Source organism: Sylvia atricapilla, chromosome 25 (assembly GCF_009819655.1).
Source record: "Sylvia atricapilla isolate bSylAtr1 chromosome 25, bSylAtr1.pri, whole genome shotgun sequence".
Lineage (NCBI taxonomy): Eukaryota > Metazoa > Chordata > Aves > Passeriformes > Sylviidae > Sylvia > Sylvia atricapilla.
The window spans coordinates 3495073-3513367 of NC_089164.1; the positions used below are offsets into that span (position 1 = coordinate 3495073).

The 18295-nt window shown below is 55.1% G+C and overlaps 3 protein-coding genes across 7 annotated transcripts in view; 2 read left to right on the plus strand and 1 right to left on the minus strand.

Moving 5' to 3' along the window:
* The window catches only part of SCUBE3 (signal peptide, CUB domain and EGF like domain containing 3), a 31248-nt gene extending 29840 nt beyond the window's left edge, over window positions 1–1408 (plus strand). For both annotated transcript variants that reach the window (XM_066335833.1, XM_066335834.1), the window contains exon 22: window positions 82–1408. In XM_066335833.1, the coding sequence (XP_066191930.1) occupies window positions 82–231 (150 nt within the window). In that variant the 3' untranslated portion in view covers window positions 232–1408. The remainder of the gene's footprint in view (window positions 1–81) is intronic.
* A 2590-nt stretch (window positions 1409–3998) lies between these two features.
* RPL10A (ribosomal protein L10a) lies at window positions 3999–7060 on the minus strand. 2 transcript variants are annotated; one of them, XM_066335863.1, is made up of 6 exons: window positions 6955–7060; window positions 6665–6739; window positions 6487–6567; window positions 6024–6172; window positions 5197–5369; window positions 3999–4204 (listed from the first exon to the last, which is right to left on the minus strand). In XM_066335863.1, the coding sequence occupies exons 1-6, from the start codon at window positions 6957–6959 to the stop codon at window positions 4034–4036; spliced, it is 654 nt and encodes a 217-aa protein (XP_066191960.1). In that variant the 5' UTR covers window positions 6960–7060; the 3' UTR covers window positions 3999–4033. The 2 variants fall into 2 exon arrangements, with proteins under 2 accessions (XP_066191960.1, XP_066191961.1); XM_066335864.1 differs by lacking the exons at window positions 6487–6567; window positions 6665–6739; window positions 6955–7060 and adding an exon at window positions 6254–6459.
* Window positions 7061–7572: 512 nt separating this feature from the next.
* ZNF76 (zinc finger protein 76) lies at window positions 7573–17519 on the plus strand. Of its 3 annotated transcripts, XM_066335839.1 has the most exons (15): window positions 7573–7636; window positions 8529–8697; window positions 9919–9999; window positions 11112–11189; window positions 11338–11540; window positions 12892–12969; window positions 13319–13435; window positions 13667–13742; window positions 14064–14189; window positions 14313–14492; window positions 14711–14944; window positions 15285–15418; window positions 16140–16292; window positions 16382–16495; window positions 16806–17519. In XM_066335839.1, the coding sequence occupies exons 2-15, from the start codon at window positions 8625–8627 to the stop codon at window positions 16908–16910; spliced, it is 1752 nt and encodes a 583-aa protein (XP_066191936.1). In that variant the 5' UTR covers window positions 7573–7636; window positions 8529–8624; the 3' UTR covers window positions 16911–17519. The 3 variants fall into 3 exon arrangements, with proteins under 3 accessions (XP_066191936.1, XP_066191934.1, XP_066191937.1); XM_066335837.1 differs by lacking the exon at window positions 7573–7636 and having other exon boundaries at window positions 8227–8697; XM_066335840.1 differs by lacking the exons at window positions 7573–7636; window positions 8529–8697 and adding an exon at window positions 10497–10597 and having other exon boundaries at window positions 9925–9999.
* The last annotated feature ends 776 nt before the right edge of the window (window positions 17520–18295 follow it).

The window sequence follows — 18295 nt, forward strand, 5'->3', positions numbered from 1 at the left end:
TTGGGGATGCTCCCTGCTCTCTTTGCACTTGGGGCTTCAGTTCAGGATGTTGACCCTCCCTCTGGCTTGGCTTCCCTGCAGGACAAGAAGCTCATCAAAGCTTTCTTCGACGTGCTGGCACACCCCCAGAACTACTTCAAGTACACAGAGAAGCACAAGGAGATGCTGCCTCGCTCCTTCATCAAACTCCTGCGCTCCAAAGTCTCCAGCTTCCTCCGGCCTTACAAATAGCCCCCCGCCGCTCCGGGCCGCCCCGCAGCCAAGGAAACCCTCTTCTCCCTTCCTTCTCCTTTCTGATTTTTCCTTCCTCCGCCTGGCTCCGGCAGGATCGCCACTGCTCACCCCGCAGACGTCCCCCCACGATTTCCCTGCTGCTCCCTGCAGAGCTGCGCGCCCAGCCGGGGGCACAATCCGGTCTCATCCAGCGGTGAAGCCGCTCCCCTCTTCCGAAGCAGCTTCTTCGAAGGTTTTTGGAAACTGAAGTAGCGTTCCTTTCGCTGTCCAGCGTCCTCCCTTTGGTTTCCTTTACGCCAGGTCTGTCCCCGTTCCCTGGTGCCACCAGCAGCCCAGGACAGTGTGGGGGGTCCTTGTCTCTGCGGCCCCCGGGGCTGGCGCCGGCTGCGGAGCCCTGGCAGAGGAGCGCAGGAGGTGACGCCGTGTCCACCGCAGCGCCGGGCCCCGGCTACCGGCGCCGCTTTGCAGAGATCGGGGGGGAAGAGAACTGACAAAGCCGACTTGATTCAAAAGGAAATGCAAAGGAGTGATGGCGAAGCCCACCAGCGCGGCACCGTGGTGGCTCTGTCCCGCTGGAGAGCCGTGCTGGTGCTGGGAGGGAAGCGCAGCCAAGCCACGTTCCCGGAGAACAATGTCTGGCTGCACGGGAGAAAACAGGGAGCAAAGGAGAAGGACTTTCAGCCGGGTTGGATTTTTTTTTTCTTTCCCCCCCCACCCCAGACACTTGTGCCAAGAAACCAGACTTTGTTACAAGCTCTGCCAAAGAGTAACTCGGAAAAGCAAGCTTTGAGAAGAGCAGGAGTTAATGTTTGTGCACTAGGATATCCTCCTTTCTACCTTTTTCATATGTATTAAGTGCAATCATTTGAGTCTTCCTTATATTATTTAGAGGGAAGTTGTTTTTTGTTTTTTTGTTTTTCTACTAGAAACGACAATATTTATAACTGCCTGAGAAATGAGAATGTGTGTTTGCAAGGAAACAAAAACCACCCACCCAGAGCAAGCCGGGCCCTGGGCTGCGCTGACCAGCGTGATGGTGTCTTCAGGCCTTTTCTGCCACCTTTGTCCCCGATAAAAGCCTCTGTCTGTGGGGAGATGGTGCCTCTCCTGCTCTGCACAATGGGGTGAGTTTTTGCAGGGAGTTGGAGGCGTCTCGGTCCGTCCATGGGGGTGGAATTTGTCCTGTAAGCCTGATCCGCCGCAGTTTGAATATTGTTCAGGCTCCATGGTGAGGGAGATCAAAATTCGGCCCTGTCACCTGCTGGTTGCAAACTGATTTGCTTCCCTGCAAGGGTTCAGGGGTGAGCTGCTGAGGCTGGGTCTGGGGACACGCTGGGAGGAGAGGGGAGCTGGTCCTCCACTCAGCCCTGAAATCTCTCCCCCAGGGACAGTGATCCCCCCGGGCAGAGCCACCCTCATGGACCTGGGGAGGTTTTGTGCTTCTGAGTCCCACCAGGCATTTTTGGCCCCATCCCTCTGTGTGTTCTCACCCTGCAGGGATGCTGTGGGAGCCCCTCCTCAGGGAGTGGGCTGCAGATCCCAGGGAAGACCCATCCTGCCACTCCCCTGTTTCACTGTATCTGCCTTCCCCAGACAGGCTCAGCTGGGGACCATGGCCAGGTGGACACCACTGGTCCCCCCAGCATCATGTGGACAGACAGGACTCCCAGGGACAGGCAACTGCTGCCACCACTCATCCCTCCTCCTCCCCAAGCCTCCCCACTTTTCCAGTCCTGCCACCAGTTCTCAGCTGTTATCTTCCCCACACCTTCATCCCCATCTTCATCCTCTCAAAGACCTGGAGCTGCCAGGACTAAACATGATTGACTTGCCTATAGCAGGTCCCTTCCCATCCTGTCTCTCACTGTCCCTTCACCCACACCTGAGCCCAGCCCTGCTTTTAACAAACCAATTATTTATTGCTCTGTGTGTCCCACTGTGTCCATCTTTCCTGCATCTGGGGGAAGCAGCTGCTCATCCCTGTTTTCCCTCCTCGATCCACACTGCTCCAGCTCCCCAAGAGCCTCTCCCGGGCTCTGTGAGGGGCTGCAGGCGGGCTGAGCACTGGCACAGGGGCTGAGCTTTGTCCCCAAGATGCGTCAGTTGGAAAAGTCTGTCCTGATTCATCCCAGCTGCGGATTTTCCCCTCCTGCCGCCGGCTCCCAGCCTGTCTGGAAGCTCCACATCTCTGGGCTGAGCTGTTTGTCACTTGGTGGCTGTCTGAAAGCAGCTGCTTTAATGCAGAAAAGCTGCTGTAGGGATCTGGAGGGGTTTTGTGGCTCTGAGACAGTGGCACAGGCCAGTGACCTTTGAAAGGGTCCTTCGTATTAAGAACGAGAAAAAAACCCACCCAGCAGCAAAAATAAAATCAGCCCAGGAATGACCAACCCTGCTGTGGTACTCTGGACTGCCACAGCCACTTGTGCCCACCACAGCTCGTTAACTTTGATTAACTCTGGCTGATCTAATGTCAGGTTACTGCCCAGCAGCTGCCTTTGTGGGGCATCAGGCCCTTGGGGTGTCACCACACCAGCCACCTCTGCTTCCCTGACGTAGTTGTGGAAGGATGAGGTGGGCAGCACATCTTCCTGGAACGGCACCTGGTTATGGTGCTTCCCCCTTCTCCTTTCACCAAATAGCTCAAAAAAGCCCCAAAAATTCCACAGGGCCCCTGGAATCACCCACCCCACAGAGACCCAGCCCCACTCCTCACCCGCCCCCACCTCAGAATGGGTTTGAAAGGCTGAAACCCACATCAGCCACCTCGGGGATCAAGGTTTTGAAGCCGTCAAGAGAAATGAGCGTTGTTGGGGTTTTGGGTATTTTTCTTTTCATGTTGGAGTATTTATATCTGCCTTTTGCAGCGGGCCAGGACTTGCCATCTCCAGCAGAAACATTTAAGTGATGAGCAAGATGTAGTTCATGAAGTTATTTGCACTTGATTAAAAGAAAAAAAATGTTATTTGAACTTTGTAAAAAGAAATGTTTGCATTTTGTATTGTCTTTTTTTAATTATTAAATGGAATTTCTTGGTGTTGTGTTGATCTTTCAAAAACTGGCTCTGATGCTTATTTTAAAGGTTTCTAACAGCAGGATCCAGAGCTATTTTCATTGTTTTGTTCCCTCAGATGCTGACAAGCTTTTCCAGGGCCCAAAGTATTTTTTCTCCCCCCTACAGAAGTTTAAACACTGCACTTCCTTAAGTTCTCTAGTCCCTGCACAATGTATTGATTTATGCACATTACTTAGATGCGAATTTCATTTTTAGCCCAGAACAGAGTTAAAGAGACTGGCTGAGAGGGAAGAGGGGATGGAAAACACCCTCTGCCTCAGCCCCAGCCCCCTTGCTGGGCTGCAGCTCTCCATCACCACGCCTGGACTTACAGTGCTCAAGTCCTCAGGAGCTGCAGCTGGGTGGGTGTGGGCTGATGAGGGGTATTTGCATTTAAAGGCCTCTGAGCCCTCCCCAGAGAAGGGCTGGGCTCTGCACCAGGTAAGGGTCCTCTCTGTGGGTACAGGGGGATCTGGGGGTCACTGCTGAACCTGAACCTGCTGGGACACCTCTGCTCTGAGGGAGAGTGGAGTCCTTCCTCTCCCTATCTGAATGCAGGGGGGATGAGGCTCCTTCCCTCAAAAGCTCCAATATCCCACATGAAATTCATCTCTCTCTTAACACAGCACCTGAGGCCTTCCTCAGGATGAAGTGAGCAGTTCTTTGGCAAACCCTCCCCGAGGAGCTCTGGAGGAACAGAACCACACACAGCTGTGGGTGTCTGCAGAATTTATTTGCTGCCCCTCCTTAGTAGAGGCGCTGGGGTTTCCCCATGGTGCTCTTGATGTACAGAGCTCGCACGTTCTGCCAGTTCTTCTTCAGCAGGGACACCAGGAAGTTGATGGCCAGGTGGATGTTGTAGACGAGCTCATCCTCTGTCATCTTCACGTGACCCACAGCCACAGCCAGACAGAGCACCTGGGGGACAGACACAGCTAAAGCTCTCACAGGCAAAGCAAAGGTGACAAGAGCTGACCCACTCATCGGTGTGTTGGGCTGTCCCATGGTCTGGACACTGGGCAAGGCTTTTCCACCTGGCCTGTGACTCCCTGTGCCTGAAGCACCTGGATGCCACCTCTAACACGTGCAGGGGTGACAGGTGGGAGCACAGCTGCCTCCCAGAGATAGGACACACTGTGCAGAACTGGCACTGGAGCGCAGCTCGACCTTACCCTGCTCTGCCAAGCCCACACCAGCTTCACTTTCTGCCTCTGGGGCCAGCCCCAAGCCCTCCCTCTGCACTGTGACAAAGGCCAAGCCTCCTCCTGCCCGCCCTCCCTGAGCAGCCTGGAAGTCAATGCTCCCCACAGGCTGGAGGCAGAAGAATTTATGAGTGAGCTGACAAGCCAAGTGTCAGGACATCATTAGCTCAGCTATTTTAAATGCTCAAGCATTTGGAAATCTTCACATCTGCTGTGACTCCCCAGCAGTGCCCCCAAGAGTCACACGTGGCCCACTGAGGTCAGGATGCCTGAATAGGCTTATTTTGGTTTGAGAGAGCCAGCTCACCATGACAGCGAGAACAGATCCCCACAGAGCTGCTCCCAAGTTCACTTGGACAGAGTCAAGTCCCAGACTCACCCCTGGAAAAGCCCCACTCAGGCTCAGCCCCCCAGGGACACGCCTGGCCAGGTCCCACCCCATGAGCAGCACTCCCATGCTGGGAGCAGCATTAATTACACTGCTTTGTGCTCTGCACTGAAACATCCAATCATCTCCTCATCATTTGCTCCAAGATCTGTCAACCACAGTTAAATTATTCCTCCTTTCTGCCTGGCCATGGGTACCATCTCCCGTAGCTGGAGGAAACCAGCCACAGCTGAAGAACACTAGAGGGACACCTACAGCCCAACCCAGAGATGGCAGAGACACGAACAACCCCCAGGTACACGACTAAAGCCATGCTTTACCTTCTTCATCTGAAACTTGATGGTCGATTTGACCTCATCCACCTTGGCCACCAGGTTCTCGTTGTGGGTGAGCAGAGAAGGGAATTTCCCAGCCTTGTTCAGGCCTGGGCCCAGGATTCGAGGAATTTGTTTGATCAAGGACTCAGAAGCCAGGAAGGCATCGTACTTCTTAGCTGCAAGAAGACAACTCAACATAGTGACTCTAAATAACAGCTTGTTCCCTGAAGGATCTGTCCTTTGCTGAGCCCCAGGTGACACTGAACTAACTCCCAAGCTCTGCCACAGCCCGTGCACATCAGGATGAATGAGACAAAGGATCTGTCTAGGAGAGGCTTAGCCAACAATCACGGTTATCTCCTAAAAGCTCATAGTTCCACAGCCCATTTTGGATTGAGGGGCAAGCTCTTGTCTGCCTGAACAATGTACCAGAAGAACTCTGGAATTCTCAGGGAAGGAAGGATTTTCTCTCTGACCAAGAGAAAATGACTACATTACATTCCATTCACACAAAGAATTGCAGGACTAAAGCACACTCCTGCTTTTAGTGTTTCTTGGCTTTTGCTGCCCTCCAGCTCCCCAACCAGGAAATTAAGGAACAGAACAAAGGGTGAAACTGTTGACAGGGACATTTTCTGTGTCTCTCCCTTGCTCGGACAACCAGCCCCATTCCTGCAGTCCTGACCTGTCAGCCCTGCAGTGAAAACAGACTAGAGGCTTTTCTGAGCACTTTCTGGGCAGATTTTGGTACTGGGGCTGACTCTGCTCAGCTTTTCAACTAACCATGAGATGGAAATCCGAGCACAGGGAAAAGCCTTATCGACACTCACCCAGCTTCTTCACCAGCTTCTTGTTTTTGTTGAGCTTCTTCAGAGCTTCAATGTCCATGTGAGGGATGTCGACTGCTTTGGCCTCATCGCAGTGCTGCTGGTCCCCGAGCAGACACACAGAGAATTTGGGCCGTGGCGTCGACTTCAACCTGGGGAAGGAAGGAAGGTCGGAGTCAGTGACCGGCCAGCGCCACCCGCGTGTCCATGGAGCCAGCACGGAGACACCTTACCGCAGCACGGGGCATCCTGCACAGCCGCTCACCTGCCGTCCCCAGCAGGCCGGTGGGGACAGCCCGGGGGCTGCCGCACCTCCCCTCATGTTTTAAGACCCAGGGTGAGGGTCCGTCCAGCCGCTCGCACTGGGCCGGGCCGCGCTGGACTCCCCAAGCGGTTCGGCGCCGCGGCGGCCCCGAGCTGGGCCGGGCAGGGCCGAAGGCTGGGTAGGAGCGAGAGGATGGCGAACCTGACGGTACCGGAGAACCGCTTGTCCTTCTGCGGGTCATAGTTCTTGAGGCTGATCTGCAGCTCCACCGTCTCCACGAACCTGCGGGAGGTACCGGGTGAGGCCTGGCCGGCCACGGAGGGGGGAAGGCCGAGGCCAGGGGTGACACGTCCGGTACCGCCGTGTCCGCGGCTCTTACTTGCGCTTCTTGGCACGGCTGCCGTGCAGCACCTCCTTCACCGCCTCGTACAGGGTGTCCCGGGACACTTTGCTGCTGCGGAGGGAAACGGCAGCGCGGGCTCAGAGCCGGCTCCGCCCGGGACGCGGCCCCGAGCCCGCCCCGGTCCCAGCGCGTTCCCCCTGCTATCAACCCGTTGACCGCGCCCCGCCGGCCGCCCGGACGGCCCCGCAGCCCCCACTGGGCGCAGATGACAGCTGATGGGGCGGATGGCGGCGGATGGCGCGGAGCAGACGCCGAGGCGAACCCACCTCATGGCTGCGGCTGCTCGGACCGAAAGGGCGGAAGTGACTCCGGAGAGCTATATAATAGCGGCGAGATCTCGCGAGATTCGAGAGCGCGGCGCGGCGCCATATTGGGAGAGGCGGGGAGCAGCACCTCGAGGCCGCCATGCTGGGGGCGGCGGGGAGACGCGTGGGGAGCCTATCCAGGCTGCCCTCGGCGGGCGGCCCGTCCCCATCTCCTTCCTTGTTAAATAAACAACTGGGATCTCTTTGCTCCGTGTCTCGGACCACCAGGACAGGAGTTACTGCATCACTTCACAGCGCATCCCAGGAGCTCCGGGCTGGCCTCAGCAGCCGCCGGGAAGGAGAGGGGGCGCGTGAGGAGCTGCGGGGACAGGCGGGGCAGTAGGGCTGCCCATACATGACAGTAGGCAGATACCACTGACAGCCCCGGCAGGGCAGGGCGGGGAAAGGCGGGACCTTGTGGCTTCAGTGTTGGCACCGCGCATGCGCCATTGGCTGCGCTCCCGCGCATTGGCCGTCCGGCGGCGCGCGCTCCCCGGCCCGGCCCACCCCGGAACCTGTATAGCGGGTGGGGGGCGGCTACGCGCGGGCGGGAGCGCCGCCGCTATGCGGGTTGCGGGGTGGGCGGGGCCGGGCGCGGTGCACGTCGGGCCGGCGGCGGACCCGGGCCCGGCGGGTAGCTCAGGTCGGTGTGGGGGATGGGGGGCGGCGATGGCGGCCGGGCCCGGGAGCCGCCTCAGCCCCCGGGGTCTGCGCGGGGAGAGCTCCCCCGTGTCCCCGCCGCCCACGGACACTGCCCTCCCTTCGCCGCTGCCCTCGCAGCTCGTCCCACGGTCTCCCTGGTCTCTCGTGGGGACAGCGGTGTGAGGGCCGCCGGAGCAGCCCCAGGGGAGCGCACAGGAGCCTCGGCCGGGTGCGGGGAGCGCGGGGAGAGGCGGGCACCGAGCCGGGCTGCGCCCCGAGGGGCGGCGGGGACGGACGGGGCGGTTTGCCTCGTTCCTGGAAATCAAACCATCAAGTATTTGGCTATCTCAGAGGTCGCTCACGAAGAACGCGCTTTGAAAGATAACCTATCAGCAGAGAGTCTCTTTAGCAAAATGTTCTTGTGGGGGTGTGGAGGCTTTAGCATCATTTGCTTAGAGCCTGAAATTCTATCTCTCAGAAGGCTGGGAATTAGGAAAGGGAGGAGAGAAGGACGATGCTTCCAGGGATAAAGCTCATCACCCTGCTCCTGTCTCCTGCAGCACAGGACACGCTCAGCCTGTAGGTTCAGGTTTTAAAGTACTTGGAAACCATGCAGATCATTTGGAGGACAGGAAGGGCTCGAATGCGACATTTGTACTGTCTCTAAGAAAAGTCTGTCACTTCACTGGCGTGATAAGCTTTGTTTCACATTTGTCTGTGGAATAGATTGTTATCCCCGCCTGCCTTAGTGTGGGAATGATGCAGCGTTGTCCATCTTAACACTTTATAACCTCAAAAGTCTTTTGAGGCCATTCAAGCCTTTCCTAGTGTGCAAAAGTGAAGAAACTAAAGGAGGAGGAGAAACTTAAATGGAATTGTTCTTTTTGCTTAAGGCTCACAGCAAAGACGCCGACCCCGAGTCCCACAGGCCCCTGGCTCTGGGCCCCAGTGCTCCCAGGCAGGATCCATGTGTGGGGAGTCGGGGCAGGATGGAGAGCCTGGGGCTGCCAGCAGTGACCCCTGGGGATGGCACCACGGCCTACCTGCAGCAGGCTGGCAGAGGTAACAGAGCCTCGGGCTGCCAGGGCTGAGAGTCTCTTCCTGGCTCTGAAATTAAAGCCAGACTCACCAAAAGTGCCCCTCACGGCGTGGGAGCTGCCACTTGTGCTGCTTTGCCTGGGCAGCTGGTGACTGTTGGATTTGCACTGAAGTCTGATGCAAAATAAAATACAAATCAAACATGCCTCTGGTTTGGAAATGGAGCTGTGGAGAGGGGAGAGCTGTTGCTGTAGAAAATAAAGGTACTGTTCAGACTAGGAAAGGCCTGTTCTTTCCAGGGTTGCTGTGGACAGGGAGCTGATGCTGTGGCCTGCAGGGCTCTGCTCCACCAAAACTTCCCCTGGGCTGAGCAGGTGATTTTGCATCACTGGTGTTGCGCAGGGTTTGGTTCACAGCAGTGCCTTTCTCACTCAGAGGGGTGCTGAATTCCACACCTGCCCTTACTCTGGTGTTTGTGGGGTGCCCCTTGCTCCACCACCTGCTGCTCCCAGGAAGAGGAGCACGGTGTTTCCCAGCCTGCAGAACGGGATGGAGGAGTTGTGCAGCTCCGTGTCCTGGGGGCTGCTCTCCTGCTTTATTTTCTGTGCAAACTCCCTGCAAGTTTATTACACATGTGGAGCTGGACTGTCTTGGAACCACCACGTTGTGTGACCCCCCCTTCTCAAATGTTAATGCTCCAGGTGAAACCAACCTGGATTCTCCATGTTCAGTGGGATGGAGCAATGTCCTCTCTCTGCATCACATCATTGGGTAACTAAGTCATTATTACAGGTTTGCACAGAGTCAGGCTTTGGCAGAGTTCAGTCTCTGCAGCCCAACACTGGCAGCACTTTAGGCCCCTTTAGATGCTGTAATTGTTTCCTAACAGTTGATCCTCTGCCAAAGTCGTAGATAAATCTCCAGGCACTGATGCTACTCAGCACACCCAGTTGATTTTTTCTTCCAAAACAGTGTAATTGCTTTCTCTGTGTGCTGTCTTGTGCTCCTTGGCACGAGGAGTTGTGAGGGGCAGCTCCTCAACAAGTGATGCTTGAGGGTCTTTGTCATGTGTCCTGTCTAGAAAAGGGCAATGCCAACATTTTTGAGAAGTGAAGTGCTTCTGTGGGGGAAAGCTGACCCATAACAGCCTAGAAGTGACAGTTTCTCCCTTTTGTGGGACTCTGGGAAGCATGTGGGACAGAGGGACTGGGCTCAGCAGCTGATGGCATGTTTTAACTGTTCCAGGTGAGAAGCTGATTGAAGGGCAAGTCATTGAACTTGAAGATGGGACCACAGCTTATATCCATCAGGTGGCTGTTCAGAAAGGTGAGGAACACACATTCCCCCTTTGTGTTTGGAAGAACACTGTAGATGTGGCTGCAGCTCTCAGTGCTCCAGCATTTGGGCTGCTCCATCAGTTCCAGCTCTCAAAAGACCACATGAGCATAGCGTTTCTATTGGGGTTTCCTTTCTTGTGGTTTTGAGGCTGAGTAAACAAGGACATTGCCTGCAAAGTTTTTAGCAATCTGATGAGAAGGTGAATTTGGTGGACGTGGAGACAAATGTTGAAGTGTCATTTAACCTGTGGACTCTCCCTGTTGTCATACCACAAGCCCAGTGAGCTGCGTGCTGTGTTGGTGCCAGCCACACAGCACACACACAGCTTGTTTCATGTGGGAGCAGCTGGGCAGGAATTTCCTCTGAAGTGTGAGATAATATATTACTTCTGGAATAGGTGTTGGTGGGAGGGGTCATGTGGGGATTGTTGGGAACAATGCCACCTTGGTCATTGACCCATCAGCCAATGTCATCTCTGAAATTAGGTAACATTAGTCTGAGAGGTGTTGGGAATCCAGTTCATGTGGCAGGCACCAGAGTGGCAAGGAGGAATCATCCTTGGCCATGCTAAGATGCAAAAGGGCAGGTAGAAACAGCTCTGTTACTTTGGGCAGTCCTTTCTTGATGCTCCCTAGCTCCCACATCCCTCTTCTATTCTCCAAAGGCTGCTTGAAATCGATGTTTTAATTCTGGCTGTACCCCTTTGTCCTCTTCATCCTCTTCCCTGCCTTCATGTGCACAGTCAGAGGGGTTCTCCTCACCCCCCCTTCCCCTGCCGTGGGATGTTTGTGTTCTCCTTCACACACCCCTGACCCAGAGCCATCCTTCTTGTCTGGGATATAATCTGGCATTTTGAAACTGGTGAGACACTGCATTACTCCTTTGCTCAAAGGAAGAGGCAAATCCATGCGTGAAGCCTTGAAAACCTCATCATTCACATCAGAAGGGCTCAAATGGTGTCTTAAAACCTACAGCTGTGGTTGCCTTTCAGGGCAAGCAGGCAGCCCTGTGTCCTCTCCTGCCTGGCAGCCTGAACTGCCACAGTATTCCCCATCCTGAGTCCTCCAGGAAGGTGTGTGGATGTATTTCTTTCCTTTTAGAGGCTGTGGCTTTTGAAGATGGACAGCCAGTGGTTCTGGAGGATGGCAGCATGGCGTTCATACACAGAACAGCGAAAGGTAAAGCACTCCCTGCTCTTTCCCTGGCAGAAGGAGAGAAGCTGCTGAAATGTATCACATTTGCAGGGCTGGAGGAGCTGAAGCACTTTTTTTCTGTCTCACACTGAGCATTTATTTCATCTGTTTACATGAATGTTTCCTCTTGCAGAGAGTTACGAGCCTGGCACATTCCAGGCTGTCCAGCTGGAGGATGGCTCCACTGCCTACATCCACCATCCTGTCATCGTGGCATCTGGCAGCACCACCCTGGAAGTACAGACACAAACTGGGCTCGAGGAGCTGGCTGGGGAGGAGGAAGATGATGGCTTTGACGTGGACACCATTAATGCATTGCAGCAGTATGGCAGGAAGGTGAGGGCACAGCATCTCTTGTCTTGAGTTTGTGCTCGCCCTTCAGCAGTGCTCGTGTGCATTTGTTTGTCAGCAGCACCAGCCTTGAGAGAAGCAACTGGACAGGGCTCCAGCATGAGTGCCACTGCTGAGGGGTGCCTGGCACTTGGGGACACAGAACAGGGCTGTTTGGTCCTGTGGAGGGCTGGACCTGCCACCCTTAACCTGCTGCAGCTCACGTTTGGGAAGGGAGGAGAGCTGCTGTGGTACAGCCTTTGGTGTGTCAGTAGTGGCTGTCTTGGTTTAGGTTGACAGGTATCTGCCAGGGAAAGCTGGAGTTTCCCTTGCAATGGAAAATGCGAACCCTGCCCCCCTTTTTTCCAATTATAAATTTGCAGTTAAAAGCTTTTAGGCAAAAGATTTGGGAATAGAAATAGCAGTTCTTTACTAGTATGTATAACAAAGCAAACAAAAAGCAACAACTACAGCATTGATAACAAAAACAGTACCAAGAACCTTGAGGGCTTTGCCTCACAAAAACCCAGGGCAGTTTGGTCTTGGTGCCTCTGTAGGATGCTCAGAGCACCAAGCTGGAACAGTGGAGAAGTCCTGGGCTGGTGGCTGGGATGGCAGGATGTCCCTGCAGGGCACCGAGGTGCAGGGTCACACTGTAGCAAGAGGAGCAGTGCCAACCAAACCCCAAAGGCAGGGCAGGGCTGGGCCAGCTCCCACAGGGTGGCAGAGAAGCTCAGAATTCCGGGGCGAGCAGATGATGGTAGATTTCCCAGGATTGGACCTCTCCAGAGATAGCAAACTCTTCTAGCAGTGAGCAGCAACCCAGCCATTCTCTCTCCCCAAAATGCCAGAAAAAAGAGTGCCCAGGTGCCTCAAGCTCTGTCCTTTACCTGCCCCAAAACTCACGTTACCTCTCCTTCTGAGCGTTGACCACCCCTTTGTTTTTTGTTAAATAGTCTTAAGTATTGACACTTAGTTTCCTTGATAACTTACGGGTAAAAAAATCTTTAGAGTAAAAAGAAACAAACCTAACTCCCAACATGGCTAAGCCATGGCCACTGTCCCCATGTGACAAAAGCCTCAAAACCAAAACAGCTTCGGATCCTGATGTGCTGTCACTGCAGTGTCCCCCCTCAATATCCCAGGTACTGCCTTTTTCTCCTGTCTCCATAGTGCTGAGGAACAGGGGCTGCCAGGAAGGTGCTGGCAGTGCTGAGCTGGGCACAGACCTTCCTGCTGTGGCAGGCCCAGCCTCTGCTTTCTGGGAAAGGGTGGGGTGGCACTGTGGCTGTCACTGCCTTCCTGCTCCTTGCTCTGCAGGGAAGCCCAAACAGTGCCTGTGCTTCTTCACTTGCAGGGGTCTGACGAGGAAGAGGAGGGAGTGACAGACACCTGCCATATGAAGAGTAAGGACTCCAGCAACATCCCTTCCCAGGTGCGAATTTTTCAGTGACTGGAACTAGACTGAAACTCCTCTTTGCCAGTCATTATAAAAGTGCTGTGGCTTCTCTGCCGAGTTAGCAAATACTAACTGCACGTATTTCAAATGAGCTGAGAAAGGGAGTTTCATGTCTGAGAACCCCCATTGAGGTGGGAGGGGGAAATGCAGGTTCCTAGAGCCCTGTCACCCGAGCTTCACCCTGTGGGTACAAGCTGGTTTGTAGGAACATGTTTTTGGAGGATAACTGCAGGAATGCATATGTATGGTAAGGAGAGAAATATTTGTGTGGGCTTGGTGAAGCTGTGGTGGCTTGCTGGATTGATTCCAGTCCTTGTCTCAGCAGGATTTGCAGGAGGAGGTGGTGCAAAACCAAAGGAAGGGGCAGCAGGTCGGCAGCAGAGCTTTCCGCTGTGGGTACAAAGGCTGTGGCCGCCTCTACACCACTGCCCACCACCTCAAGGTAAAGCAGGGGACATGGCAGTGTACAGGCCAGAGCAGTCCCAGCTTACACTGCCAGAGAAGAATGCTCCATTCTGTGCAGCTGAGTTACATGCTGAGCTCACCAAGAGACCCAGATGTGTCAATTGGCCAAGGTGAAATCCAACAGGGAACTTCAAATTCTTCCCACCGACATTTTTCCGGTTTTCCTTACCTTGGACCTCATTTTAAGGACCTGTTCCTTCTTTTCCAGGTACATGAACGTGCTCACACGGGTGACCGGCCATACACATGTGTCTTCCCAAGCTGTGGGAAAGCATTTGCTACAGGTAACAGTTTCAGTTTTGAGCAGTTTTCGTTTTCTGTCCAACCCAGTCCCTGCTGAGCTTCTGTCCTAACTCTGCTGCACAAAATCCAGAGCATCTAAAGCAAGGGAATCACAGCACAGGAGCCTGATGGGACTTCATTGATTGTGGGCAGATAATGGTGGAAGCAAGGTTGGAAGTGATGCTGGGGTTGGTTATTTCTTCCCCTTTAAGGTTCGCAGACAAAACACAGACACTCAAATACATGAACTGAGGGGTGGTACTCAGCTTGTCCTGATGTTTCCTTCTCATTACAAAGTTAGTTGTGGTGTCTGTCCTGGACAGGGTACGGGCTGAAGAGCCACGTGAGAACACACACAGGTGAGAAACCCTACAAGTGTCCAGAAGACATGTGTAGCAAAGCCTTCAAAACCTCCGGGGATCTGCAGAAACACATCCGCACACACACAGGTGAGCAGCACGGGCGAAGAGCTGCACAGGAGAAAACCCAATGAAAGAGTCTCCAGGGCACTCCAGGTGGCTGTGTGGTGGCAGGTCTCACCTGTCACCTGACACATCTCTCTGTCTATGCAGGTGAACGTCCCTTCAAGTGCCCCTTTGTGGGCTGTGGCCGCTCCTTTACCACGTCCAACATCCGCAAGGTTCACATCCGGACGCACACGGGCGAGCGGCCCTACATGTGTGCAGAGCCTGGCTGTGGCAGGGGCTTCACCAGCGCCACCAACTACAAGAACCACATGAGAATCCACACAGGTAGGAGGGAGCCAGCAGCAGGGAGATTGGTGGGGCTGGACTGGGCATTTCCAGGCTGAACATCACGGGTGTGGCCAAGGAGTTGGAAGAAACAGCGGGAATTGCTTTATTGGATTGATTAATGCTCCAGCAGTCTGTCTCCACCTATTTGCTCTGGTGGGGTATCCCTCCCCAGAGCATGAGGAGGCTGAAGTTCAGCCCTGTGGCCTGTGCCCTAGGAGAGAAGCCGTACCTGTGCACCGTGCCGGGCTGTGGGAAGCGCTTCACGGAGTACTCCAGCCTGTACAAGCACCACGTGGTGCACACACACTGCAAGCCCTACACGTGCAGCAGCTGTGGCAAGACCTACCGCCAGACCTCCACCCTGGCCATGCACAAACGCAGCAGCCACGGCGAGCTGGAGGCCACCGAGGAGAGCGAGCAGGCCCTCTACGAGCAGCAGCAGCTGGAGGGTGAGCAGCCACTCCCCTGTCAAGGTGTGGCAAAGGGGAGGGAGGTGACAGCAAGAGCAGCCACGCCTCTCTCAGCCCCAAGTTTTTGCCACGGCCTCCTGCATCTCCATCAAATTCAGATCTATTGGAAGGTCCTTGCTGTAAGTCACAGGTTGGGAACAGGCTCCTGCCCGTTCTGTCGTACAGGGAGAGGTAAAGGCCCTTCTGTCCAGGCCATCGCTGGACTGGTGTCATCATGGTCTTGTGCTCTTTTGTGCTAGCCCTTGAGGCTACAGGAAGGTCCAGAGGCCAGGCATGTGCTTTCACACTCTAATAATGCTGCTCTTCCTCTTTGATCCAGCTGCTACAGCTGCTGACAGAGGTTCTCCACTGAAGAGTCAGCATATTGCTTTCCTCTCAGAGATGGAGGAAGATGAAGAGGAAGATGCTGTGCCTACACAAGTCTCACTTATTTCTCAGGATGGGACAGAGCAGGTATGGACACAGCCTCCAGCATGTCAGGGGAAGCAGTTATTATCTGAAGTGAGATTCTGCCTCTACTTAGCTATGGTGTTCTTTGCAGGGCCTTTTTCCATAAGTTTTTCAGACCTTGGAGCTTCCTGGGCTCTTCCTGCCCTGAGAGCTCCCTCCTACAGCCTCATCCACTGCTGCAGTGTTGGTTTGGGGAGTCTCTGGTCCCAGTGTCCCTCCTTGCTGATGGGGTCTCTGGGTGTTTGTGTGGTGACTGGCAGCCCTTGGCTCCCTGCAGCTCCCCAGCTCTGCTGACCCAGGCTGGATTTGGAGATGTTTTGTCATCACTTGTATAGAGCAGTGCTTTTCTTGTACTTCCCTCCACCAGCTGCCCCTGTGCTGACTGGAAAAAACTTCCCTTCTGTGGCACGGGACAAAGGAAGCAGCTGCCATCAGTGACCTGTTTCCTCTTAGCCTGAGATGCTCCTGCTGCTGCAATGCACAAAGCTGTCCCTATCCAAGCTTGAGCAAAAGGCTGAATGGGATGGGGAGATGTAGAACATGGAGGGCTGAAGACCCAAGCTCTGAGTTCTCTGTCATCAATTTTATCCATGGCCCTGGGCGAAGTCCTTGGAGTTCTCTGTGCCTTGAGTCTTGCAGAAAGAGTGTTTCCTCCTTGCCCAGACTGGTGCATTGCTAAACTGAGGAGTTGCCCAAGACTCTGAGAATCTGCTGTCATCCCCAGGTCGATCTGTCTCAGGAAGAGCTGCGGGCCCTGGGCAGTGCCATCGGTGTGGTGACACAGAGCGGGGCCCTCGCCGTGCCCGAGGGAGAGCTGGCAGCTGGTGACACTGGGACCATGACTGTGGCCAACACAGATGGCACTGAGGCACAGGAGGTACACACAAAGCTGGGACTGTCCCTGCTCCCTCTGCTAGAAAAGAACTGCGTTTTCTTTTAAAACATGATCATCTGAACTTTTCCCAGGTGACCATAGTGGCTTCTGGTGCAGTGGTGTCAGAGGAGTCAGACATCGCCCTGCTCTGTCATCAGCAGGTGGCATTGCTGGCCACCTCCCATGGCACCCACATTGCTGTGCAGGTACCACATGGCTCTTGCCACCATCCCCTCAACTCCCTGGCCACCTGCTGCCTGCAGCAATTGCTCTCTGGCCCTGCTGCACTGCCTCTTGCCCAGGGGGCTTGCTCCTTGATTCTCAGATACTCTGTGTGTAGAGGACAGCAGGGACGTCCTCTTGGGATTGCAGAATGCTCATTTGTAAACATTTCTGCCCCTCTGCTTCACACCTGTGTCACCCACCTGTGTCACCCGTCTGTCCTGCTGAGAGCCACCCTGAGCTGCCTTTTGGGGGTTCAGCGCTCATTGTCTCTCTCCCCCTTCCCTCCCCCAGCTGGAAGAGCAGCAGAGCCTGGAGGAAGCCCTCAGCATGGCCACAGCAGTCATCCACTACGAGCCAGTGCCAGCTGACACAGCCCTGCCTGAGAAGGGGAGCTGAGGCCAGTGGAGCAGCTGGGGCAGGGAGAGTGGCAGCCCCAGCCTGCTGTGTGCAGGGGTGGTGGGTGCTGCAGGCAGGGCACGGGGCAGGGACAGTGTCTGAGCCAGTGCCAGCGTGTGCCCTGTGCAGCCAGGACACTGCTGGGGCAGTGCAGGGCTGCTGGGGTGACCCTGTGTGAAGGGCTCTTCCCTCCAGGGAGGGAGAGCAAATATACTGGATTGCTGCCTGCTCCTGGCCTCTGAGCAGCAGCCCCCTTTTGAGGGGCATTTCCTGCCCTCTCCCTCTAGGAGTGGTCCAACTGCTCCCCTTTCTTGCCCACTCCTCCAGCTCAGGGGCAAGTGGGCAGCACATGCACAGAAGCAATAAAAGGCCCATCAGAGCAAGCTCAGGCTGTCCTGAGCTGGGTATGGAGGGTGACCAGTTCTTGCCATTGGAGCCAGCACTGGGATGGCTCTAACAGCAGTTCTCCCATCTCTTTGTCATGTTCCTTTCTCAAGCAAAGCTTCCATGGCCGATTCCTTAGCTATGGAGCAGAGTTGCCAGGAGCTGAGCTAGACCTGGATGTAAATGCTGAGTTGAAATAAAAAATTAAAAGTTTTGTTTTTAAAAGGCCCTCCCTTCTCTTTGGTGGAAGCTGGGAGGGGGTGGGATGGATGTTGATGTTTAGCAACTGTAAGAATTAAGGACATTGAGGAGATTTGTGGGATTGACCAAACGTGTCCTGCCACAGCAGCAGCTGTCCCACAGGAGGGCAGGGAGCAGGGTGAGCTGTACCTACCCTCTGAGCTCTCAGCGTGTGGCGTGGAGGGGCTAAGACATGTCCCTGAAATCTCACATCAGGCCTTAGCTCTTTCAGGGATCCCTGGAGGCCTAGATTTAGGGAACTGTGTCTGTGAACACGTCCTACATCCTCCCCTGGGCTGGTGTCCTGCCCCCACAGGTGCCTTCAGCCCCTCCACGGCTCCGGGTGTTGGGTGAACAAAGCTGGAGACCTTTGAGATCCTCGAGTCCAGCTGTGAACCTGAGCCTGGCACAGGCTCCCGGCAGTCTCATGGGTCGTTTTTCTGACATCCCAGAGCAGTTTGTAGAGAAGGATGTTTCCGCGGGCACGGAATGGACACAACCCGAGAGTGATGCCTCAGGCTGAGTCTCCGCTCGCCTGGTGCCACCGATCCCTTCCAAAGGCAGCGCTCCCGCTGCGAGGGGAAGCTGCTGCTTGAGCCAAGGCGGGGATTTCTCTCCCCAAAACGCAAATTACGACGGACCTTTTAATCTCCGGGCCGAGCTCAGCAGAGGGTCGCTGAGCCCCCGCCCGGGGGGTTCCCGGGGCGCCCCGAGCAGGCGGCGCTCCCGCCCCACGTCCCGCCCGCCCGGGCGGCTCCAGG

Coding starts and splice junctions, on each gene's coding strand:
- RPL10A (XM_066335863.1), bottom strand. Junction 6,568..6,664: donor AGCCGTGCCAAGAAGCGCAA/GTAAGAGCCGCG, acceptor TACCTCCCGCAG/GTTCGTGGAGACGGTGGAGC. Junction 6,173..6,486: donor CGGTTCTCCGGTACCGTCAG/GTTCGCCATCCT, acceptor TTCCTTCCCCAG/GTTGAAGTCGACGCCACGGC.
- ZNF76 (XM_066335837.1), top strand. CDS start 8,505: ATGGAATTGTTCTTTTTGCTTAAGGCTCACAGCAAAGACGCCGACCCC. Junction 12,970..13,318: donor CCAGCAACATCCCTTCCCAG/GTGCGAATTTTT, acceptor TTGTCTCAGCAG/GATTTGCAGGAGGAGGTGGT. Junction 13,436..13,666: donor CCACTGCCCACCACCTCAAG/GTAAAGCAGGGG, acceptor CTTCTTTTCCAG/GTACATGAACGTGCTCACAC.